Raw genomic sequence first — 23591 nt, forward strand, 5'->3', positions numbered from 1 at the left:
GTGCGTATTTTTTTTTTATTTTGGGACGCTGAGATTTTCCTTTCGATTTCTTTCTCTTCCAATCAAAGCAGGCGTGCAATGAAGTGGGCGTACGTTGTGGCGGCGCTGGTCTTCGGATTGGCCGCTGCCGGAGTGACCGTCGTGGTGCCCTTCGTCACCACCTCCTTCAACGTCGGTCAGTAAACCAGATCAAGTGCGCCACAAAAATTATATGTTTATTAATTTTATTACTCTAAAAATTGCAGCTGCTGGGTACTCGGCCAAGCTCACCTGCTCCGCCGTGTTTGTTGCCGGCCGTGACCCCGCCCACGTCTACAACCACGTTTGTACCACCCTTTATTATTCTTAATTTTATTTATTTATTTGGCATTTATTGGGAAACGGGCACGCAGGAGCTATCGGGCACGATCGGCAAGGTGACCGATGTGGCAGTGGTGAACCGCGAGGAGCGCTATGTGACCACCACGGCCAGCCTGTTCGGCTTCTTCCCCGTCCAACGTCGTGCGCACTACCGCGGGCCGGTACCTTATGTGGCATGATGGCAGCAATCACCACCACAGCTGCCAACTGACAATGGCCGTGTTCGTCTACTAGAATCGGGGGTGTGCGCTCGAGTCTCGTGGAGTAGTTCCGCTGGCATCGGACGACGTATCGCTTCCCCCGGCTCCCACCAACGCTTGGCCTGCCCGTTTGGCCCACGGCGACGGCGAAGAAGTTGATCGCGAGCTCCTCAACAGCGTAATCGAAGAGCAGTTAGACCCGGCCAAGCATCGAGTGCGTGTCCACTTTCTGTGCCGCATTTTTTTTATTATTTTCAATCTTCACCAAAGCTGATCTCATGTGTGCCATGTGCGGTGGTACCTGCGTGTGCGTGTGCGTGTGCGGCCAGGATGTCGACACGCGTGCGATCATCGTGGTGCGAAACGGTCGCATTGTCGCAGAGCGCTACGGACCGGACTTCCAACCACACACGCGCTTGGCGTCGTGGTCCAACGCCAAGAGCGTGATCAGCACTCTGATCGGCATACGGATCGCCCAGGGCCACCTCCGCCTCGACCAGACGCGGCTCTTCCCCGAGTGGAGCAATGCCGCCGATCCGCGCAGCAACATCACCCTCGCCAACCTGCTACACATGAGCAGCGGGCTCGAGTTCGACGAGAAATATGACCGGCACTCGGACGCGCGGGACATGCTCTTCCTTCGCCCCTCGATGTCGGATTTTGCCGTCAACAAGCCTCTCATCCACGCACCCGGCACCAAGTGGTATCGATCGTGTTTGTGCGCGTGTCGTGCGTGTCGTGCGGTGTCGTGTGCGGTGTGTGCGTGTCCAGAGCACTCATAGAAACATCGTGTAGGGCGTATTCGAGTGGAACGAGTAACTTGCTCGCTCGACTTCTCCGCTCGACCTTCGCCACGGACGAGGAGTACTGGGCCTTCCCGCGCCAGGCTCTCTACGAGCCGCTCGGCATGGACAGCGCCCTCATGGAGACCGACGCTGCCGGTACGCCGACGCGACATAACACGACGCCACACATAACACGCCACACAGCGCGATTCATATGACTCGCAATACTAACTTTTAGGCTTTGGGTCCCAGGCACGTTCGTGGGTTCGTCGTACATGTACGCCACGGCTCGCGATTGGGCCAAGTTCGGCCAACTGTTCCTCAACGAGGGCCAATGGCCCACCGACGGCGATGCCGCCGAGGAGCACCAGCAGGTGCTGACCCCGGGCTGGGTGCGCTACGTGCAAACGCCGGCGCCGGCGAGCAAGCACCGCTATAGCGCCCAGTGGTGGCTCAACGGCGCCGCCACAGAGGGCAAGGGCGACGACGTCTTCGACGCCGCCAGCGCCGACCTCTTCTGGCAGCGCGAGCTGCCCACAGTACGCCCATCATTGTCTCCGTTTGCCCACACCGATCACTCGCTCACCACCGACATACATCCACAGGACGCCTACTGGGCGCATGGCTTTGAGCATCAGTTCGTGATGGTGGTGCCCTCGCGCAAGGCCGTCATTGTGCGACTGGGCCGTACGCCCGACGTCACCAAGTGGGACCTCGCCCGCTTCTTCCGCGTCGTCTTCCAGGCTCTTCCTCCCTCCTCGTAGTGGTCTCGCCCTTTATTGTGAATAGTTATTTATTTATTTATTTTGTTCTATTTGTGCAAATAAATATACTATTTTGTGGATTTAGGAGGAAAAATTGGCTATTTAATATAATGTCTCTCATTTCCATTCGGCGCTCCAGCCCTTGTTGAGGATCGGGAAGAGGGCCTCGACGATGGCCTTGGGGCCGCACAGCATCGACCTGGCGGTGAGGTTCAGCTGGTCGGTGACGGCCGACGTGGCGGTGGGCGAGATGCACACGCCGCCGGCCTCCTCGATGATGATCGACGCCGCCGACACGTCCCACGCGTGCACGCCCCACTCGAAGTAGCAGTCCAGACGGCCCATCGCCACGTCGCACATCAGGGTGGCCGCTGCAATGCACAACCGAAGAAGAAGAAGACGAAGACGACTGAGCTCAAGGCAAGACCCCGCAAACTCGCATGGCGTAGAGGGCGCCGTACCAGAGCCGGTCATGCGAAGACCGCGCACGTTGTGCTCGAGGAGGACGCGCACGTTGCCCAGCATGAAGTCGGTCACCTCGCGCGAGCGGCCGTAGCCGATGTTGGTGGACACCACCGCCTGGCCGATCTCGGGGGCGCTGGAGACGCTAATGGGCTTGCCGTTCAGGAACGCACCACCGCCACGGATCGCTTTCATAGGGACAATGCGTGAGGCACATCACACACACACACACACACACACACACACACACACACACACACACACACACACACACACACACACACACACAACCACACACACGAGTGAGAGAGCATATGTTCACCTGTGTACTTCTCCTCGAGCACGGGGTTGTAGACGACGCCGACGACGGTCTGCTTGTTGATCGCCAAACCAATGCACACGGCCACGAACGGATACCTGCACCACCCGGCCAAGGGGCTAAGGGTCAGCACAACACACAGAAAGAGAAGAGGGAGATAACGGGCGTATACGTGTGCACGAAGTTGGTGGTGCCGTCGATGGGGTCGATGATCCACGTGGGCTCGTCCGACAGGCGCTCCTCGCCGGCCGAGCCGCCACTCTCCTCGCCCAGGAAGCAGTGCTCCGGGAAGGCCTCCTTCAGCATTCCGATGATCGTCTGCACACACACGGCACGCACGCAAGATGCTGCTGATGAGTGTCGTGCGCGTGTCGTGTCGTGTCATGTCGTGGAGCGTGTCTGTCGTGTGTGCTGTGTGCTGTGCCGTATGGGTGCAGCGGGGTACCTTCTCGGCAGCGACGTCGACTTCGGTGACGAGGTCAACCGCGCTCTTTTCCTGCACCAGCTTGTCTTGCTGCACAACACCAAAAACGTGTGGGTCTACACCGTGGAGCCACAACCTCATCTCATCTTCATCAGATCGTCTCCGGAGGGGGGCCATACCGCGCTATGGAATCGCTCCTTCACGAGCAGACCTGCGGCGTCGGCCGCCTTGAGAGCAACTGGCGGGCGAGGAGAATGAAGAGAAGATTAATCAGGTTAAGGGGTTGTTTTTGTGGGTGACCTCTTCAATGTGAATGTGGAGCTTTTGTTTTGAGTGGAGTTACCTTCAAGGTAGCGCTGGAGGTCGGCTGTGCTGTGGGAGGTCATTGTTGGTGGTCGAGATAAGAATATTAAAACAAAACGATTTAAATGTCATAATGCCTTCTGCCGCGTCACGTCCGGCCCACGGATTTAGTGCAGACATAGCCCACGTCGTCCCCGCAGGCCCGTGCCCCAGGCTCACGCCTTGGCGGTGTTATGCTGAGGGCGAAGAGTGCCGGCCAACTGAGGGAGAATGAGCAGTGCTGGTGTCCACTGCCAGGCTGGCGCGGAGTGAGGCCAGTGATCACCAACCGGAAGCGAGTAGTGATCAAGCTTGCAACGCACGTGCAGCTGGGAACGGGCCTGGAACGTCCCATCGAGATTGCAGGAGAGAGGTCCACTTTAGCGCCGTTTATGGCAAACGCCCTACAGGGGCTGATCGCGGCACTGTGGGTGGTGCGCCCAACATACGCTGGCAGTTGAAGCAGCCAAGGCCCAAGCTCTGCCCGTCCCCTGCACCCAGGGAGCTGCGCTATCGACCTCCCGTTGACCTTGCGCACAGCTCAACCGCGCGACATATGACCATATTACGACTCTGAACGATCCAGGGGATCAAGAGAAAATGCAGTGTTTTTGGGGAGAACACTGCGTCAAATGCCCACACTGGGTCCGTGCGGGCTGGGGATACCCCCGCGGTCGAGGAAAGGCAAGCACCCCTGCAGAAAGGAGAGCTTAGCTCATGGAGCGACTTCGTTGCTATGCCAACTTTTTTTAATGCCGACATTTACGAGAACCTAATAATCGACCAAGCGCCAGCGATCACCAAAGAGAAGACGAAGACAGACAACAAGCGGGCGCAACGCCCACCAACCGCACAGCAAGCGAACCAAACAACGCGGGCGAAGGAGCCGCAGGTGACGGACGTCTTCTTCTTGAGCTTGCTCCCGAGAAGCGAGTTGGGATGGGCAGCGCTGGCCCATCGACCGACCTACGACTCTTCGTCATCTTGGTCGGCCTCTCGCTCCTCGTGTTCGTGATGGCGCCGCCCATCTTCAGCCTGTTCGGTAACCTTTTCCTTCTTCATCTTTCTTCTTCTCGGTTTCTCATCCCAGAACGCGGAGAGTTCGGAATAACTTTTTACGATTGAAGCGTGACTCAACAAATCTTTTCGGATGATGATCTGTTTCGCTGCCATTTGAAGATGGAACCGAAGAAGCCATTTGAAGATGGATAGATCGAAAGAAACTAATGCGATCTATGGTGGATGGAGCAGGCAACGAACGGTTCCTAGACGAAGCCCTCGTCCCAGGGCTTCGATGGCGTGCCGAGCTGCGTACCGAGCCCGAGGGTGCCTACGATGACACCTACAACAACAGCGACGACGTCGACAAGGACCAGTCTGCCGGCTACTCCCCGGACGATGACGAGCCCGCTGCTTTCAATGGCGAGGTAGGGACCCGCAAGCGACGACCGCCCACGGCCTCGCGGGCGCCCATGGCCTGGGAGCAGCTGCTCCTGGGCGAGGCCAGCGCCACCAGCCGCCGGGCGCTGAGCCACTTCCAGTTCCAGTTCCACCAGCCCGTGCCCGATGACGTCCGCCACGCCTTCCAGTTTGCGGTACACACAAACTCAGCTTATCGCATGTGTGCGGTGGCGTGTGCGGTGGCGTGTGTGCGGTGCATGTTGATTGAGACCGTCTCTTGCGTGTGCGTGAAAAGGGCCAAGTGGTGTCGGCCCACTTTGAGGAGATGCAGGTGCCGGTGCGCGTGGCGGTGGACTGGGTCCCGCTCGAGCGCGAGGTGCTGGCGCACGCCGGGCCGACCGCCTTCTACAAGGTGGCCTCCCCCTCCGGCCAACAGCACGAGGCCATGGTCTGGCTGCCCAAGGCCCTCATGAACCAGCGCGTCCGCTACCCACCACCGTACTGCCTCCTCCACCCTCTCTCTCAGCTGACAATCCTGCGCTCACCACCCAACACACGACACACACGACAGGGACTACAAGCAGCCGGACATGGTCCTCACGGTCAACTCGCTCGGGGCGTGGCACTCGGGGCTGAAGGGCAACGTGCCGCACGGGCACTACGACCTGGTGACGGTGGTGATCCACGAGCTGCAGCACGGCCTGGGCTTCCTGTCGATGGTCGGGCAGGGCAACAGCCTCAACGGGATCGAGAGCTTCAGCAAGGGCGTGCAGGGCGAGGCCTACATCTTCGACCGCTTCGTGCACGTGGTGGGCCAGGGCCACATCTTCTCGGCGCCGTCCGTGGCCCAGAATCGCGGCCTCATCAACACCACCATCAGCCTTGTCTGGGAGTCGCCCTCCTTCACCGAGGAGAACAAGCCCAAGCTGTACGTCGGCTTACAAGTTGAGTCTCGTTGTCCATTGCCTGCCGCTCACACGACACGACGCACACGACACACGACACACGCAGATATGTGCCGACGACGTTTGAAGGCAGCAGCAGCATTTCGCACCTGGACGAGGCGGCGTACCCGCCCGGCGCGCCGTCGTCCCTCATGACGCCGGTACTGGCCAAGCAGGAGGTCATCCACAATGTACGTGCTCCAACGGCGTACAGTGAGTGCCACACAGTGCCCGGAGACTGACTCGCACACGCACGTGCAACGAAACAGCTCGGAGGGCTGTTGATCAAGATGTACGAGGACATGGGGTGGCACATGCGCGACTGCACGCGCTACCGATCGTGTGGCTCCTGCGTGTCCAATCTTTGCCGATGGTGCTACGACCCAATCACGTCAGGTTCGGCAACCCTCCACACACACACCACACACTCAACACACGAGGTACACACACGCTGGTCTAAAGCGATTCCCTTTCATGTGCAATAGAGGGCGAGTGTGGGGATCCGGGCGCGTATCCATTCTTCAACGCCGAATGTCTCCGACCCAATTCGACCGACGTCCTCGACGACGACTATTGCAGGTTGGACGACGAGGCCGATACCGAGCAATGGCGAGAGTCGCCAGCAGCCGCAGCCGCCCAAGCCGCCGCGGCCGTGCCCCCTTCGATCGGGGAGAAGAGACCCAACGCCGGCGCCAGCGAGGGGGAGGAGGGGGTGGAGGGACGCACGGCCGGTGGGCCGCAGCATCGCACGCAAGACGACCAAGTGCTGGTGGACCAAGCGGCGAGGGCAGCGGGACAGGCGGCGGGCGAGTCGTCCCTCGACGTCGTGGTGGTGGCCAAGGCGACCAACGAGTGCTGGGACGTGCTGGACTGCGTCTTCGTGCGCCAGCACTCGGCGACCACGCTAAAGGCGATCGGGCTGGCCCTCTTCCTCATGATCGCAGTAGTTTTGACCATTTATTTGTAACCTCAACCCGTTTTTTTCAGCTGTAACGTACAATCCTAACATTAAAAACAAAAAACGGATAACATAAAAGTAAACTGTTGTCATCAACATCTGTGCTACCCACATCTTGCATGTTGCCGAGAGCTCGAAAATGTTGTGCAGTGTTGAGCTCCTAGGCGTACTCGGTCATGTTCTCCATTTCGGCGTGGCTCATGCCGAGTCTGCTGGGCGCCGTGGTGGTCTTGGCGGGCGGGGTGGTCGGGGAGGGCGGGTCCACGAGGTAATGCCCGCTGTCCTCCATCTGGCTCTGAAATTCCAGGCTGACGCCCGACGCGTACTCGCCCGGCTTGGGGGCGGCGTTCTCGGCCGGTTTCTTCTTCTTCTTGGGCTTGTCCTTCTTCGTCTTGTCCTTCCCCATCTCGCTGCTGTCGTCGCCGTTCGTCTTCGTCTTCTTCTTTTTCTTGGTCTTCGTCTTGGCCTCGTCTTCGCCTCCGTCCTTCTCCTTCTTCTTTTTCTTCGGCTTCTTGGGCTTGTCCTGCTTCGCCTTCACCTCCGCCTCTCCGTTGCCCGCAGACTTGTTGTACTCCGACCTGTGGAGGGGGGGATTGGTGAGAATGAAAAAAACGAAAGCGAAACGCAAAGAACGAAAAAGAACGAAAAGCGAGCAAGGAGGCGAGACGTACGCGTATTCGCCGGTCTCGGTGTCGTCGTATTGGTCTTCGTTCTCGACGACGAACATGTCGCGCGTGGTGTGGTCCAGCTTGTCATCCACGCTCTGCTGCTCTCGCGACGCCCGCAGCTCCTGCAGCTCGGCCTCGCTGATCTTGCCGTTGGGGTAGAGCTCCTCGAGCTTCTTGAAGATCTCGTTGAACGTGGGCCGCGCCTCCGGGTCGAACGTGAGGCACTTGCAGATGATCTCGTCGTACAGCCGCTTCGGGCAGAACTCGGGCCGCGACAGCCGGTACCCGCTGTCCAGGGCCTTGACCACCTGGAGGGGCGACATGCCCGTGTAGGGCGTCTGGCCGAACGAGAAGATCTCCCACAGCGTGACGGCGAAGCTCCACACGTCGCTCTTCGTGGTGTACTTACGGTACTTGAAGGCCTCGGGCGCGGTCCACCGCACGGGCACGTTCTTCATTTGCGAGTTGTACTCGTTCTCGATCAGCCCGCGCGAGAGACCGAAATCGCACACCTGCCCAACGCGCAGCGCCGTATGAGTACTTGAAGGTGCGTGCGTGCGTGCGTGCGTGCGTGCGTGCTACCTTGACGTGGTGCTCGCCATTTCGCTTGATCTCCAGCAACAAGTTGCGTGCCGCCAAATCCTGGACGCCCAAGAGTGTTTAGCCTCGTCTGCGTATGGGCAGTCTCTCCACAACCGCGGTGCGTACCCTGTGGACGATGCCGTGCGTCGACAGATGGTCGCACCCAGCGGCCATGTCTCTCGTCATCTGAATCAACGTCTCCGTTCCTATCTTGCCACTGCACAGCGCACAAAACACATTATAATTATTATTATTATTATTATTATTATATTACATATTATTATTACACGAAATTGTAATTTTGAAGACATATAGAAGCGTCGAGGCGTACATGTTCTCGGTGAGGAAGCGATCCAGCGAGCCATCGGCAACGAACTCGGTGACCAGGAACAGCTCGTTCTTTTCCTGTGGGAAGGAAAGAAGCGAATACGAACGGTAAAAATGCGTGCGTGAACAACTTCGCTGTTGGTCGACTTGCAAAGAGGACACGCACATCGCACGAGGAAAGACCGAAGAATGTCACGACGTTGGGGTGCGCCGGCAGCTGCCTGCATTTGACACCAGTGTGAGACGCATGGTGGGTGGGTGATGAGTGGTGGGTGGGTGGGTGGGGCGGTGAAGGAGGAAAGCGATACGCCATGATGTGGGCCTCGAGGAGAAACGCGGATTTGTCCTCTGACCGAATGGTCTTGATCGCCACGGTGGTCGTTCCGCGCAGCTTGCCCTGCCACACGTCGCCGAAGTTGCCCTCGCCCAGCTTCTTGTGGAAGACCAGGTCCTGGCTCTCGATCGTGGCCTTGATGCTGCCGGACTCACCCACTGGTCGCATCAAATATAAACCGACGTCGGCCACGATATATCTACATGTCCTGTGAACAGAAATATGTACCCTTGAATTTGTTCTTGGCCGTCTGCAGGTAGTTGGCGATGGCGACGCGGGGACCCACGTCGAGGCCCAGTTCGTCCAGGTCACCCTGCATATACCAATATACCAACCACACTTGACACTTAGACCCCCCGGGGTGCGATACGACACGCGAGCTAAACGCCGCCGATGAGCTGGTCCCTACGTGCCTTTTTGAATTGGAGGAGCACGGTCCACGTGATGCCGGCCTTGATGAAGACGGGAGCCGCCTCGAGCAGGCCGAGCTCCTTGAGCATGGCCTCCAGGTCCGGGTCGAGCTTGCCTGCGTTCGCCCCCAGATCGGTCAGCACGCGTACTCCCTCATCGCATTCTTGCATCACTCTGTAGGAGGAAGAGGAATGAATGAATGAATGAATGGGGAATGGGGTACCCTTGATGGCCTTCTTCTTGCTGGACTTCTTCTTGCTCTTCTTAGAGTCCTCTTCCTCCTCCTCCTCTTCACCCTCGTCTTCGCTGTCCTCCGAGCTGCTATTGAACCCCGAGTAATTGCCTGCCGCCCACCAATCAATCAGTCAATCATCGATCACTGCGTGCGTGCGTGCGTGCAATACCTTTGCCGGCCTTGCGCGAAGAGGCCTTGGAGCTCAGCTTGGACTTGGTGCTCGACTTGGAGCTCTTCAGGTCGGACGAGCCGCTCGACTTTTTCGACTTCTTGGTCTTCTTCTCATCAGTCGCAGGGGACGGAAGCTGGCCAGTGAGCACAATCGTGTGCTCGAAGCCGGCGGCAATCGCGCACGCCTTGTCGAACACGCCCTGCACCGTTCGAGGCACGTCCTGGTTCTTGGTGTCTCCGTGCCCCAATCGACCTGGCCCCGGGTTGGCGTTAGCGCACACCGCACACGCACACGCACAGAGGGGCGAGTGTGTGTGTGTGTGTGTACCATTGGAGCCGCTGCCGAAAGTGAGCACGCTGCCGTCTGAAGCCAGCACGACCGAGTGCTTCTCGCCGGCGGCCACCTGGGTGATGACGTAGTTGTTCAGGGAGGTGATGGGCATCGGATTGGCCGTCTCCTTCTTCACCGTCTTGCCCTGACCTATATTTAAGAATAATAATAAATAAAAACGTCAGCCGTGTGCTGGGGTGCAATAGGCCTCGAAGAGGGAATGTAAGGTCTTACCGAGGCAGCCGTCCTTGTTCTTGCCCATGGAGTAGACCTTGCCGTCGATCGTCAGAAGCAACGTATGCTGCTTGCCGGCGGCCACTGGACGAACCACCAACGTTCAGATCGGTGTCAGACCAAGACCGAGAAGGCGGCAGTAGAAGTAACGTCGGCACTACTTCGAGAGGAGGGGGGCACAGCGCATACCCTGCATGATCTTGGCTTTGTTCTTGAGCAGGCCGACCTCCTGCGGCTGCTTAACGTGATCGGGCTGCGCGGCTGCCGGGAGAACGGTGGATGTGGGAAACGTTGAGAAGAAATGCCCACAAGGGGCGGCGGTCGTGTGTGTACATGTGGGGGGGGGTGAGAAAGCGCGTACCGTGTCCCAGCCAAGGACCCTGGCGGCCCCACGAATGCACGACGCCGTCGGCGTTGATAGCAAAGGTCTGATCGAACCCCACGCCGATCGACGTTATCGTTTGCTGCGCCCGAACGAGAGCCTCGACTCGCTTCGGTCGGTCGAGGTCCTTGCGGGTGCCGTGGCCCAGCTGACCATAGATGCCCTGGCCAAACGTGTAGACGTGGCCTCCGTCTGTGGTGAGAAGTGAAGTGAAGTGAAAACTGAGTGCATAGCCCTACAACGGTGCGTGCGCGGGCAAAAGAGAGCCAAGAGAGCCGAACCGGTGAGAAGGACCGAGTGCTGGTCTCCGACGCCAATCTGAGTGACCTTGCCCTGGACCTCAAGCTGCTTCGGGTGCTGCTCGTTGGCCGCGCCGCCGTGGCCCAGCTTGCCCCACTCGCCCTGCCCGAAGCTGTACGCCGTTCCGTCCTCTACGGCCGTAGTCGTAGGAGCCATTAGCATTCGCTGCTGGACAGGGTCAATGTAGAGCGAAATGGGGGAAGGCCAAACCAGCAAGGAGCAGCATGTGGGCTCGTCCGGCGGCGATTTGGAGTACGCGGTGGGCCAGCTTGAACCCGATGGAGATGGCGGGGAGGGGCGAAGGCTCCAGGAACTTGGCCTTGCCGTCGTACTTGGACGGCATCGTACCCCAGAAGTAGGGCGTGCCTTCACCTGCCAATACCCCACAATAAATAAGTATTAATATTATTAAATGCATGATTATTATTCCTGTGCGGCCAGGACAGAAAGCAACAATTCAAGAAGGAATGCACATAATTGAATTGTTGAAAAAAAAAATCGAGGGGTGATTTGTACTATTCACTGCGACGGAGCAGTTCCATCCGGCGTGAAGGGAGATTAGATCAGACGGCGCGTTGACGGATCGTGGATTCTTGTTATCGTAGCATTCGTACCCCAACTGCCCGTTGAAGTTGAGGCCAAAGCTCACCACCTTCGTCGTGGCCTTCATCTTCTCAATCGAGGAAGCGCAAGCGAGAGACCTTCCAAGGCCCGGCAGTGGAGCTTGCTCTTTGAGTTTGTCTTCCACACAACCGCGGTTGTTCCGCACAAGCTACGCTAAGCAACGGTAGCGTCGACAGCCGATGTGCCTCGTGTTCTTTTATGGTGCTCGGCTGTGTGTCGCGTCATGTCGTGTCGTGTCGCGTCGGGCTGTATGCGGCCAGCGAAGTGTTTAGTGAGCGGGGGGCAGGATGGAGCGAATCACCTCGGGCTCGTCCTCCTCGAACATGAGCTCGCGGGGGATGGCATAGGGCTGTAGCCGGATCAGGATGTCGCCGGTGGGCGTGGCGGTGCCAAACGTGGCCGGGTACTGAGGCAGCGGCAGCTTGTTGTCCTGCGCACATCGCCGACAAGAAGACGGTGATGAGGGTTCGTGTTGAACGAAGCAAGAGCTTGGCAAGAGAGATTTGGGTGCTTACCTTGAGCTCGACAGAGCGCGTCCGTACGAGGACGGAGAAGAAGGAGGTGAGGACCGTCATGGCGTACTTCTCCGCAGGGCACTTGTGCATTCCGTAACCGAACTGCACATAGGCCATGCCGTAGAAGGACGACGGGTTGAACGCCGTCTTGGTCTCGGGCGCTTGCCTTGTGATCAAGGTGCGAAAAGACATGAGAAAGGTGGCACGCAAGCGCGCACACGCAGATCGAGAAGCGGTACTTTTTCTTGGGCGGAGCGAAGCGCTTCGGGAAGAAGATGCCCGCGTCGGGGAAGATGTCCGAGTCCAGGTGCCCGAGAATGGGCGAAACGCACAGCAGCGAGCCCTCGGGAATAGTGAAGCCCTCGAACTGCAGATCAAGCGCGCGGGAGGTCAGACATCAATCCGCCTTCTTCCTTAGCGAGCCAGCAGCCATTAGGTTGAGCGTACCTTGAACGACTTAATGGCCTTTCGAGGAGGCAGAGTGGTGGTAAAGTACAGCCGCGTGACCTGTTTTTGCCCATAGAGGAAGCGATGGTTAAGGGGGTGAAGATGGAAGGTTGAAAGATTATAGACAAGCGCAGAGGAAGTCGAAGCCAAGAACCTCCTGAATGCACTGCTCAAGCTCACGGAAAGACGAGAACTGGCTGTAGGCAAGCTCCTCGGATTCCCCCATGGCCCGTCTCTGCTCGCGTCTGACGCGGTGGCTGTGTGGCGGACGAATGTAAGTCGAAGGAGGTCTTCAGCTAAACACAAGCCCAAAGGGAGAGAGGTCGTACAGATCCTGCGCGTGGCCTCGTTGGGACATGTGCGCGATGAGCCAGGTGAGGTGACCAGTGGTGTTGGCCTGGCCGTAGTAGAACATCTGGAGCACGGTGTCGACACTCTGCTCGATGGGCAGCCATGAGCCGTCCTCCTGCTTCACCTGAGCCAGCAGGTGCAGGAGGTGCCCTTCGTCGTCGGAGCTCTTGCTTTGGCGCAGGCGAGCGAGCTCCTGCTCGATCAGGCTGGCCAGCGTGCGCCGGGCTTCGAGAGCGCGCTTGACCGGCGGGATGAACGGCAGGTCGGGCAGAATGCGCGCCAGCAGGTGGGCCGATTCCTTCTCGAGTGCGAGGAAGCTCTCGGCGAACGCTCGCCCGTGCGCGGCATAGAAGGCGTCGCCGAGCAGCAGGCGCGTGTTGATCTCCATCACCAGCCCCTGGACGGCCGCGGCGAGCTCGATGTAGCCATCGCGTCCGGCTTGCTTGGTCCACTCGTCGAGCGTGCGCTGGGCGATGTCAGCGCAGCGCTGGCTGTACTGCTCCATGCGCTCGGTGCGGAAGACGGTGGCGACCGCCTCCTGCATCTTCTGCAGGTTGGCCTTGGGAATCTGAGTCGATGGGTTGGCGTGGAAGTACGCCAGCCGTCGCAGACGCTCAACTCCTGTTGTGTACCAGACATAGGGTAAGAGGGCCATTCATCATGGTGCGCTGGGTTGTGCGCAGTGCCTTGATGGTGAGAAATCTCCCCAGTCTCTTCAGCGTTGTAGAAGTACTTGTCCAGCGTGCTGTGCAAGCTTCCGCCTCCGTCCTGTTGAGCGACGTTAGTCTCCATTGCTCGCCACAGCTGCGGCGAGCACAGTTGCGCGTACCAAAGACGAGCGCAGCAGGAAGACGGCGTCGAAGAACAATAGATTGAGACGGAAGACGTTGCCGTACTGGATCACCACACGCACATGGGGTTGTGGTGCCGTTCAGATGTCATCTTGCAGAGGCGCCGCGTACCATGAGATGAGCCCACTCCAGCGTCTTGACGGGACTACCAAAGTAGGCTAACGCTGCACCGAGCAGCGGTACCCCCTTCTCAACACGCGGCGGTCCGCCATGTCCGGTAGGCTTAATCTGCAGCGCAGATCACCCGAGATTCGATTAATCTCAACTTATCTATAAAATGACCAGTGTCTGAGTCGCGTACGCGTAGATAGATCAAGTAGAGGACGGCAGCCACCAGGGCGAGCGGAAACAAGGCCCACAAAAGGAGTCCCATGTGGCTTGACGTCTGCACAATCAATCAAAACGATATTGTGAAGCAGGAAAATCGTTTTCTTTTCTGGTTCTACTGCAGAAGATGGGTGACAGATCGCTGGTGGCCACGATCGACGATTTCGTGAACCCTGAAAAGGGTGAGGAGGCTCGCACGGATGCCCTCAACACTCTGCTCATCCGTACTTTTCCCTCCACTTCAAGGCCTTTCCATTTAATCGATCTGCGGAGGCTGCTTCCTCTAATTCTCATCCCGGCCGGGTGTGGATCTTTTTGCACAAGGTGTGCACTCGGGTGGCGTAGCACTGCACCAGCTCGTGGAGAACATGGCGGACTACTTGCCCTCCAAGGACGAGGTCATCCGCGGCCGAGGTACTACCCCACGGCACCACGCCACGACACACGGGCACGTGCGGGGTCTCCCGACTAACGTTCGCACCACAGCTACGCTTCTGCTGTCCGAGATCATTGCGCGTCTGCCCGAACTCAAGCTGGACGAGGGGTCGCTGCACTTCCTCTCCGCCTTCTACGCTGACCGTCTGCAGGACTTTCCCTCCATTTCCGAGGTGCTCAAGGGCATTCTGGCGCTCTTGACCAACCACACGACCACCGACGAGGATGTGGTCGCCATCATTCGAAGGCACAATCTCCATCACCCAACCCTCAGAGAGTGCCTGATCTGCTTACGTCTCTTCTGTGCTTCCCACTTTTCTTGCCCTCTTCAGCATCACCGCCGAAGTGGTGGACCAGGGCTACATGGTGTCTCTGTCGCAGGCTGCGCGAATGAATCTGCTTCAGATCTATTCGATCGTCTTGGACAAGTTCGAGGATGGTGAGTACAACTTGAACCCTGCGCTCTGTGTGATGATGGCGGACCACGGAATAACACCTGATCACACGCAGCCGCCAAGTCGCTCAAGGCCGATTTCGTCTTTTCCTTCGTACGCGTGCTCGATGGCGAGCGTGACCCTCGCAATTTGGTCATCGGCTTCCAGACATTCGTCAAGGTCGTTCACAGCATCCCCGAGTTCGTCCGCTTCAGCGAGGTACAGCCCACTGCCGCCGTCACGGCCCTACTACTCTAGCGTGGCGTGAACTCACGCGCTGTCTTCGCGTGGAACAGGAACTGTTCGAGGTGGTGTCTGTCTACTTCCCAGTGACGTTCACACCCAAGCCCAATGACCCCTACGGCATCACGAAAGAGGCACTGGTCCAGAGTCTTCGGTAGGGGTTTCCCACTCGTTGTACGCGTCTTTGTTTAATCGCTTTGCTCACATTGCGTGTACGCGTACTCCACGCTAGCGCGTGCTTTGCCGCGTCATCGGAGCTCGCCCAGCACGTCATTCCTTTTTTGTTGGACAAGGAGTCTTCCACCATCAGTGAGACTAAGGTGCGTACACCGCCACTGCGCGCTGCTTCGCACCGGTCACTCATAGATGAACACCCTTCACCTCAGTTGGACGCCCTGGAGACGCTTTCGCTTTGCGCCCAGAGCTACGGATCCCTCACGATCTCCCGATATGTCGAAGACATTTGGCCTGCCCTGCGCACTGAGGTACTTTCAACCTCAATTGCCCTCGTGTGTGTGTTGTGCATACGAAGCGAAACTCACCGGGTTGGCTCACCTTTTCTTCCCAGGTGCTCACGTCAAAGGAAGCACGCGTTGTGGACCAGGCGCTGAAGACAGTGTCCGACCTTACCAAAGTCCTGGCGAGCGATGTCGTTACAATCACTTCCGGCGCGCGTGTTTCGTCCAACCTGCGAGTACTGGCTCTGCCCCCTCCCCCCTCTCAATCACTTCGCCACTCATGCAAACACTGACCCGGCTCTTGCGCCACAGGAATTTTTGGAGCCGCTGATCAACCAGTGCTTGCACGAACTCCGATCGCCCGACTCCAAGATCGCCATCTCCTGCGGCAAGATCCTGCAGGCAGCTGCTTCGGCTTCGGGTACCCCTGAGACCATTGCCCCCCCCCTTCTAGGCCACTTGAGCTAAACGAGAAGACCTCTCTCGCACTCTTCCTGGTCATCTGCATTCCCAGTCCGTGCATGTGTCGAGATTCTGAAGGACACCTTCCCGATCCTGCTGCGCCAGTTCTCGCTGGAGCAGCGTCCTTCGCACCGCCAGTCATTGCTCGACCTCGTCCTCAACTTTGTCATTGCAAGCAGCCAATTCAGCGGTACACCATGATGAGCTCTCACATTGAGCCTGTGGCAGCCAATATAACTCAATATCCTACTTACTTCCCAGAGCTCACGGTGGAGGATCACCCATTGCGACCCTGGCGGGATCAGCTCTTCACCACCTTCACCAGCACCTTCGTACTCATTCCCGCGCCAGTTGATGTTGTTCCATGCCAGCCAAATAATTGTTCTATTATTTCAATAATTCCAAGGTTGCCCAGAGCGTGCTCAGCACGGCCAAGTTCAAGATCACGTCCATCACCGGACTCCGTGGCCTCCTTTTGGCTGACCTGCTCGATGCTAACCAGGTTACTACATAACCCTCTCATTTATAGTTTCAGCTAGCGGCAGTGCTGTTGCTCACACACTTTCCACACCAGACTGAAGTGGTGCTTTTGCACTTCAGCAAGGCCGTTCTCGAGGACAAGGACGCAGTGGTCCGGTACGTACGCCTCACATCCATTCAAGCGTCGGTGTTCTTCTCTTAAGCTTAGATCGACATTTTTCTATCTACGCCCAGATCGAACGCACTTCGGGCACTGGACGTGGTCGCGCATCAGCCGGGCAAAGCTGGGCTTGTGGAGAAGTACACGCTGCCCGCCCTCCTCGATGCCATCACCAGCATGACTACCCAGTCCGATGTCGCCACTCTGCCTCAGCGTACGTTCTTGCCGACCGCGCGCCGCACCACAGCTCGAGAAGCGAGCAAAGAAGTAACCCTGTGCAACACCACAGCCCGAGAAGAGAGCGAAGAGCACCGCGAGGACAGTGAAGGCAAGACCCTACCATCGATCCTGGGAGCGCTCACGGTCCTCGCCTCCGAGGCCTCGCTCTGCCGCGTGATGGTGCCGAGGCTGCTCGCGATCACCGAGTCGCATTGGGCCGGTACGCCTTGCCAATAGGCCACCGCTCAGCGCTCAGGCCTTTCCGGACCCAACTCATTCTTTTCCTTATGGTGCGCGCGACCCTCGCACAGAGCTCAGGGAGGCGAGCCAGGACGGCAAGCCGCACTCCGTGCCTGCGCACGTGCTTGAGGCACTCTCGCGCGTTGTCGCTTCCGCCGCTGAGTCTCCGGCGATCATCCAGGAATGGGCAGCCACCCACTGCCCTCGCGTGCTCAAGCTGCTCATCAACGAGGCCTCCTCGCAGGTAACGCCTCCCGAGTGTGCGTGAGCGGTTTCGGGCGTGTGCGGCTGCTGAAGTCACATCATGTGCGGTTACGCAGACCGCGACAACCCCCGATTCTGCCGATTTTCTGCATGCTCTGGACTCGAGCGTGCGCCTGTTTGGCGCGGTGACCAGGGGACTCGAGGCTGGTACGGAGCGCGCCGCCTTCGTCGATTCGGTGGCCGCTCTCTTCCTCAACGGCAAGGCCGACAAGTTCCCTCACGAGGTGCGCATCGCTTTCTCTTTTTCGTCGCCTCGCTGGCCACGTCAGCTGACGTGTGAGCACTCTCAGGTCGAGTCCTTCCGCCCCTTCGACGAGAAGGCCCCCACCGGGCAGAAGCTGCTGATCAGAGTCTTTACCGCGGTGGTCGGCTCGGCCCACCGTGACGTACGTCGTTGATCAACAACTGTGCGACGTGGTATCTGTCTGTTGACACGTTGCGTGTACACGGCATCTGCTCGGCAGACGCCCCTGGCCTCGGCGGACGAGGCGCTGGGCCGGCTGTACGCGTTCACCGAGACACGCGCCATCGCCAACGCAGGCGAGGCGGCCAAGGCACATGAACTGATCGCGCTTTCTGCCTCTCAAGGATTGGCTGCTGTGGTGAACAAACTGCCCGAAGGTCTACCACCGCACACGACGCACACTCACGACGCACAACACGCGACACGCGACATGCGACACACGACTGACCTGTTGTTCTTCGTTGGCGGGACCCCAGATTCATCCGAGCTGAGCGAGTTCTTGGCGCAAGTGCTGCCCGAGCTTGGCCGCAAGGTCGGACCGGGCTCCTCCGCACCCTTCCAGGAAAAGACCGACGCTCTGCGCACGCTCACTTGGGTACTGCAAGCCCCCATTTCGTTGTGCAAGCTAGCTTGATATATTCTCGCGTGCGGGCCACACTCACATTTTGTCTTGCAACTGGCGACAAACAGTTGGCCAAGGCGTTGGTGATGCGCGGGCACGCCAAGGGCAAGGAGGTGGCCAACGAATTGATCGGACTTCTTTCGTCCACGGAAGAAGAGGGACACAAGAAGTACGCCACCGTTCTCATCAGCCCGACATTGCCTGTGACGCGTGCGTGTTTTCTTACCGTCTACTCGTCGCTCCAGGCTGTCGGTCTTGGCGGCGCAGTCCATGGACGTCATCATCGGCGATTCAGAGGACGTTCTCAACGTCCACACCAGCTCACGCATTCGGGTACCTTCTAGCCCGCGGCACTTGATGCACGCAGCTCTTGAGGAGTTCAGACACCTAACGCGTTGGTCCTCCACACGCGCAGGTGCTGTACAAGCAGCGCTTCTTCAGCGAATTGCTGCCCACCCTGCTGCGCGGTTTCCACGAGGCCTCCGCGCCATCCAAGCCTGCGCACCTGCTCGCCATCTCCTACCTCCTCAAGCACATCCCCAAGTCCGTGCTCCTTTCCGAGCTGCACACGGTACTACCACACCCAATCTCCCCCCCCCTTGCACGAGCCATGGGTCCACAGCTTACGTCCACGGGTTTCTTCGTCTTCGGCTCTCTTGCAGGTGATGCCGTTGATTGTGCAGTCGATCAATGCAGACGACGAGGGCCTCATCGCGTCGACCCTCCAAACGCTCTCCATGCTCATCAAGGAGGCGCCCAACATGGTGAGTGAGCACGTGTCGGCCTTCGTTCCGGCGCTCCTGCGACTCACCACCTTCAGACCGAAGATGGTACGCTCCCGCCCCGCCGCGCACCGCTTTTTTCCTCTCCGACGCAGAATTAACTCTTAGTACGTCCCCATCCCGCGCAGGCCATCCGCATCGCTGCGCTGGACTGCCTGTCGTCGTTCATCACGTTGCCCTTCTACAAGATCTTCCCCTACCAGAAGAAGAGTGCGTTTTGTGTCACGCGATGTGTGCGTGCGCGTGCGCGTGCGCGTGTGCGTGTGCGTGTGCGTGTGCGTGTGCGGCTTTGTCTGACTTGGCCGATGTCTCTGTTGGGCCGCCAGTCGCGAATGAGCTCTCGGCCGCGTTGGACGATCCCAAGAGGGCCGTGCGCAAGGCCGCCGTCAAGTGCCGCAACCAATGGTACGCCCGCCCGTTGTCCTTCTGCTCTCTACTTGTACGACCTCCAGGCTCACCACTTGCCTCATCGACCCAAGGTTTGGGCTGAAGACGGACAACACGGCCCTGCGGAAGCCCGCCGCCGCGCCCGAACCACACCGCGGCCACGACCACCACGGCCACGACCATGACCACGCACACGGCCATGGCCACAGCCACGCGCACTGAACCAGGAGCCGCATGTGCGAGTTCGTTGTCCGCGCGCACGTAAAATCGGGCCACCAACTAAACCAGGTTTCTCCATTACCTCACCTCCTAACCGTACCACACGCAAGCAGCCTTCTTCTCTCAACCCGACCACAGCAATGCAACAGCCTACTTGGGGTGCCCACGCTCGTCCTTGGGTATGGCCCTTGTCACCTCAGTACTTTCTCTTTTCCGTTTGCCCTTACCCTCTCTGTACTGCGGCCGCCAGTTCGCGTCGTACTTCGGCACGGACGCCCAGCTCGTCAGCCAAATCCAGGGTAACAGCTTCTCTCCCACAAATCTTTTCAGTTGCCGGTGACCCTGTTTGCGTTCGATCTTGGACGGTTCCTGACAATCCGGTTCCTTCCATTTTAATCTCCTAGCCTGGTTCAGCGCCGTTGACACGGACAGGAGCGGACAGTTGGACCAGGGCGAACTTGGCCGTGCCCTCCAGCAAGCTGGCGTACGACCTCCCCTCATGATCAGATTAGATCGGATTCCTTCGCGCTTCGATCTTTTCTGCTGACGTCACGCTTAGCTGGAATTCATTTTTAATTCGTTTTTATTTTTATATCGACCAGCTCAACTTTGGCCCGGCCACGCTGAGGCGCCTCTTGACGACTTTCGATCTCGACCGGTCGGGCCACCTCGGCGTCAACGAGTTCGTGTGCCTCTACCAGTTCGTGCTCTCCCTCCGCAACTCCTTCGCCTCGCAGGACCGCGATCGCTCCGGCAAGCTCGACAACTGTACGCCGGACCCCATGATGAACGAGTCATCTATCTGCATTCTTGTTTTTCTGATTGTGTACGCACGCATACGTACCACCACCACCACCACCACACACACACAACACGCACACGACCGCACACGCACACGCAGGGAACGAAATCACTGCGGCGCTGGCCCAGGGTGGCTTCCAGCTGAGCCCGCCGGCCATCAACAGCGTGCTGACCCGCTTCGATCCCAACCGGGTCGGACTCACGCTCGAGGCCTTCACCGAGGTTGCCCTCTTCCTTGCCAGCCTCAGGTACCTCTCCGTTCTTCATTTCCCCCCCCCTCGTGTCGCGTGTGCGTGTCGTCTTGTGTGTGCGATGGTGATTGTGTGGTGCGTGTGTCGCGCGTGTGCTGACGATTGTGTGAATGAAACCGGCCAGGTCATACTTCGACTTCTACGCGCACCAGCCCAAGCCCCAGGGCTTCGGCCAGCCGCCCGCCTCGCAGGGTCCGCCCGGCATCACACCGACCAACGCCACCATCACCCTCAGCTTCGATCAGCTCGCCTGCGCCACCCCCTACTTCCTGTAGGTCCTACCGCTCCGCTGTCTACCGCTGTCGATTGATTGACGTTCACACAACATACATCTTGTGCAAACTCTCTTTCGATAGTTGTAGTTGTTGTTGTACACGTGTGGTTTATTGTTATGCTCTCTTGCTGTTGTTGAGAACCTAAAGACTCGCCTTCCTCTTCTTGATGAACCAGAACCCGACGAGGGCGGCAGCGGCGGCCAGGATGGCGACGCCGGCGAGGACACCGATCACGATGCCGGCGATGGCTCCCCCCGATAGGTCACCGTCGCCCGAGTCGGCGCCGGCGGGGTCGGCCCCGGTAGCGATCCAGACCACGTCCATCGGGGGCATGACCAGGGTGATGCGGTCGTCGCTGAGCGTCATCGCGGCCGCGCCGGTCAGCTTGTGGAACTCGGTCGCGGTCCGGGGCTTGCCGAACTCGCAGGTCTTCTGCTTGGCCGCGTAGGGGTTGACCGCGAGCACGTAGTCCCGGCCCTGGTGCCGCCAGAACCGCACGCCGCAGGCCCGGCCCTCGTTCACCTCGCGCGCCCACTGCTCGGGGAAGGTGTAGTTGGGGTGGACGGCCTCGTTGGACAGGATGACGGGCGAGTAGTCCAGGAGCTCGGCCGCGACGCGCTTGACCTTGGCCCACTCCTGGTCGAAAGGGGTCTTCTTGTCCATCTTCCACAGGCAGTCGAACTCGTAGTAGATGATGCCGTTGGCCCCGCCCGCGATCATCTGGTAGGTCATCTGCCGCAGCTGCTGCTCGGTGGGCGGCCGCTCGCTGGTCTTGTCGGGCAGGTAGCAGTTCCAGTCGAAGATCTGCGGCACGTTCCAGAAGGCGCGGTTGTTCATCACCAGCGACCGGGCCTGGTACGACACGATGTAGACGGCGTGAAGGTCGTCGTAGGTCTGGAGCGGGTAGATGTCGACGCCCGTCACGTCGTACATCTCCTTGTAGCGGTGCATCTGCAGCCGGTTGTTGATGACCGGGAACACCACGTGATCGTAGTCGGCCTCGCGGATCCCGAGGGTCTCGGCGCGCAGGTTGTTGATGAAGGACTGGGCGCTCGACGGCTCGTCGTAGAGGTAGTACCCGAACAGGCCCGGGCTGGCCTTGATCGACTCCACATGGTCCACCACCCTCTGCACCGACTGCGCGACGATCGTGGCGTTGGTCGACGTGGTGGCCATGTGCTGGATGGGCTGGTCGATCACCCGCAGCCGCCCCTTGGACCGCTGGTGGATGTAGTCGATCCGGGACTTCCACTGCGCCCAGTGGATCATCAGGTTGAAGGGGCTGTCGGTGAGCAGGTCGATTTGTGTGTCGTTCAGGCTCTCCATGTAGAGGCCGAGCGGGAAGAAGGGCCGGCCGTTGTCGATCAGCCGCAGGTCCTTGTCGACGTACATCTTGTAGGTGCGCTTGGCCGCCAGCTTGTGCATGTTGGTGCTCACCGTCTTGGTGCGGCCGCCGAACAGGTTGTTGACCACCGTCACGTTGAGGGTGTAGAAGCCCGGCGCCAGTGGCCTCGGGTCGAACGTGAACGAGGCCACGATGTTCTCGCACCGCCGCTTGAGGGTCCACTCCGTCAGGCGCTTGACCACGACCTGGTCCTCATTCCGCACCACCACGGCGGTGATGTTGAGCCAGTCGCCCTTCTCGAAGGCGGTGCGCTGGACCGTCAGATCGGCGATCAGCTCCACGGGCTCGTCGTAGACCTCCTGGCGCCAGGCCGTGATGTCGGCGCTCCGCACCACATCCACGGTGTCGATCACCTCCAGGGCCACGTCGTCGATCCAGTACTCGCCCGTCCCGTCGCGCAGGGCCCAGCCGTAGACGTAGTTCTTCTCCGGGAAGAGCATGACCGACGGGCAGCTCATCTGGATCCACCCGCCCTGCGAGCAGTCGGCCGTGGCGCTGCCGCAGGCCGTCTTGTTGTGATAGCAGTAGACCCCGGTCGTGTAGTCCCGGCTCTCGAAGAAGAGCAGCAGGTTGGCCGACGGGCTGAAGTTGCGGTACTTGTACCAGGCCGTGACGCGGTAGTAGACCCCGAAGACCAGGCCGTTGGTGGGACCCCGGAACTGGTACCAGCCGTTGGTGGCGGCGGTGCTGACGGTGCAGTGCACGGAGTAGTTGCCGGTGCGCGCCCCGCCGGCCTCGGCGGCGCAGAGCGGGGGCGGCTCCTGTCCCCAACCGCTGCTCTGAGCCTCGAACGAGGGGTTGGCCAGATAGTTGGTTGCGGCTCGTGCCCCGGTCATGGTGAGAAGGAGCACTAGGCAAACAGTGGCTATTGCAGCTGAGGCAAAGACCTGGCGCATCTTGGGCGATCTGATGGCCGCCAGGCTGAGAGGGACTGATGGTGGGTGGTGTGACGGGGGAGCGATGTGAAAACTGTAGCGTCTCAGTTGTCCCTTGACCGGTTCACCACAGGCTAATGGAAATTTTCACCAATAGCAACACTGAGGCAACAGGCAAGTTGCGCCAATCGCGGTCCGCTCTAGGCGTCGGTGCTGTCCGATTCGATGCGGTCCGGTCCGGTCCGGTCCGTACAAGTCCAAGGGGGGGCGCCTTCCGTTGACCATC

The 23591-nt window shown here is 59.3% G+C and overlaps 8 protein-coding genes across 8 annotated transcripts; 4 read left to right on the forward strand and 4 right to left on the reverse strand.

Moving 5' to 3' along the window:
* Positions 1-78: 78 nt before the first annotated feature.
* On the forward strand, positions 79-2109 carry ACA1_065890 (betalactamase; the record flags this gene model as incomplete). The annotated part of the gene is made up of 8 exons (XM_004339733.1): positions 79-175; positions 246-322; positions 393-501; positions 629-774; positions 890-1263; positions 1356-1501; positions 1598-1884; positions 1951-2109. 8 exons carry the CDS (start codon positions 79-81, stop codon positions 2107-2109), a joined length of 1395 nt encoding a protein of 464 aa, XP_004339781.1.
* Positions 2110-2226: 117 nt separating this feature from the next.
* On the reverse strand, positions 2227-3700 carry ACA1_065900 (Lgalactose-1-phosphate phosphatase; the record flags this gene model as incomplete). The annotated part of the gene is made up of 7 exons (XM_004339734.1): positions 2227-2480; positions 2571-2759; positions 2894-2988; positions 3063-3208; positions 3336-3404; positions 3494-3552; positions 3658-3700. 7 exons carry the CDS (start codon positions 3698-3700, stop codon positions 2227-2229), a joined length of 855 nt encoding a protein of 284 aa, XP_004339782.1.
* Positions 3701-4882: 1182 nt separating this feature from the next.
* ACA1_065910 (uncharacterized protein) lies at positions 4883-7231 on the forward strand (the record flags this gene model as incomplete). Its single annotated transcript, XM_004339735.1, has 7 exons — positions 4883-5251; positions 5353-5555; positions 5629-5985; positions 6069-6192; positions 6271-6397; positions 6487-6944; positions 7124-7231. The coding sequence occupies 7 exons, from the start codon at positions 4883-4885 to the stop codon at positions 7229-7231; spliced, it is 1746 nt and encodes a 581-aa protein (XP_004339783.1).
* Positions 7120-11604, reverse strand: ACA1_065920 (protein kinase domain containing protein; the record flags this gene model as incomplete). Its single annotated transcript, XM_004339736.1, has 18 exons — positions 7120-7537; positions 7631-8139; positions 8210-8269; positions 8336-8426; positions 8541-8614; positions 8703-8757; positions 8845-9028; positions 9099-9183; positions 9305-9396; positions 9505-9624; positions 9686-9940; positions 10016-10168; positions 10253-10336; positions 10442-10513; positions 10614-10826; positions 10916-11099; positions 11191-11306; positions 11451-11604. The coding sequence occupies 18 exons, from the start codon at positions 11602-11604 to the stop codon at positions 7120-7122; spliced, it is 2919 nt and encodes a 972-aa protein (XP_004339784.1).
* A 222-nt stretch (positions 11605-11826) lies between these two features.
* On the reverse strand, positions 11827-14095 carry ACA1_065930 (cytochrome p450 superfamily protein; the record flags this gene model as incomplete). Its single annotated transcript, XM_004339737.1, is given in 10 exon segments — positions 11827-11988; positions 12074-12239; positions 12313-12440; positions 12521-12580; positions 12675-12777; positions 12850-13492; positions 13504-13675; positions 13701-13766; positions 13834-13950; positions 14024-14095. 10 exon segments carry the CDS (start codon positions 14093-14095, stop codon positions 11827-11829), a joined length of 1689 nt encoding a protein of 562 aa, XP_004339785.1.
* Positions 14096-14176: 81 nt separating this feature from the next.
* ACA1_065940 (HEAT repeat domain containing protein) lies at positions 14177-19701 on the forward strand (the record flags this gene model as incomplete). The annotated part of the gene is made up of 28 exons (XM_004339738.1): positions 14177-14273; positions 14395-14463; positions 14536-14761; positions 14817-14923; positions 14995-15137; positions 15215-15315; positions 15394-15481; positions 15548-15646; positions 15730-15855; positions 15932-16040; positions 16134-16271; positions 16343-16413; positions 16488-16583; positions 16656-16717; positions 16796-16935; positions 16969-17160; positions 17252-17424; positions 17501-17668; positions 17735-17830; positions 17909-18065; positions 18165-18283; positions 18379-18479; positions 18556-18643; positions 18726-18881; positions 18973-19140; positions 19221-19302; positions 19419-19497; positions 19545-19701. The coding sequence occupies 28 exons, from the start codon at positions 14177-14179 to the stop codon at positions 19699-19701; spliced, it is 3408 nt and encodes a 1135-aa protein (XP_004339786.1).
* Positions 19702-19879: 178 nt separating this feature from the next.
* ACA1_065950 (programmed cell death protein 6, putative) lies at positions 19880-21473 on the forward strand (the record flags this gene model as incomplete). The annotated part of the gene is made up of 7 exons (XM_004339739.1): positions 19880-19897; positions 19949-19997; positions 20103-20182; positions 20301-20466; positions 20600-20747; positions 20875-21021; positions 21287-21473. 7 exons carry the CDS (start codon positions 19880-19882, stop codon positions 21471-21473), a joined length of 795 nt encoding a protein of 264 aa, XP_004339787.1.
* ACA1_065960 (uncharacterized protein) lies at positions 21167-23326 on the reverse strand (the record flags this gene model as incomplete). The annotated part of the gene is made up of 1 exon (XM_004339740.1): positions 21167-23326. One exon carries the CDS (start codon positions 23324-23326, stop codon positions 21167-21169), a length of 2160 nt encoding a protein of 719 aa, XP_004339788.1.
* Positions 23327-23591: the final 265 nt, after the last annotated feature.

Source organism: Acanthamoeba castellanii, assembly GCF_000313135.1.
Source record: "Acanthamoeba castellanii str. Neff unplaced genomic scaffold scf7180000084599, whole genome shotgun sequence".
NCBI classification, from domain to species: domain Eukaryota; phylum Discosea; order Longamoebia; family Acanthamoebidae; genus Acanthamoeba; species Acanthamoeba castellanii.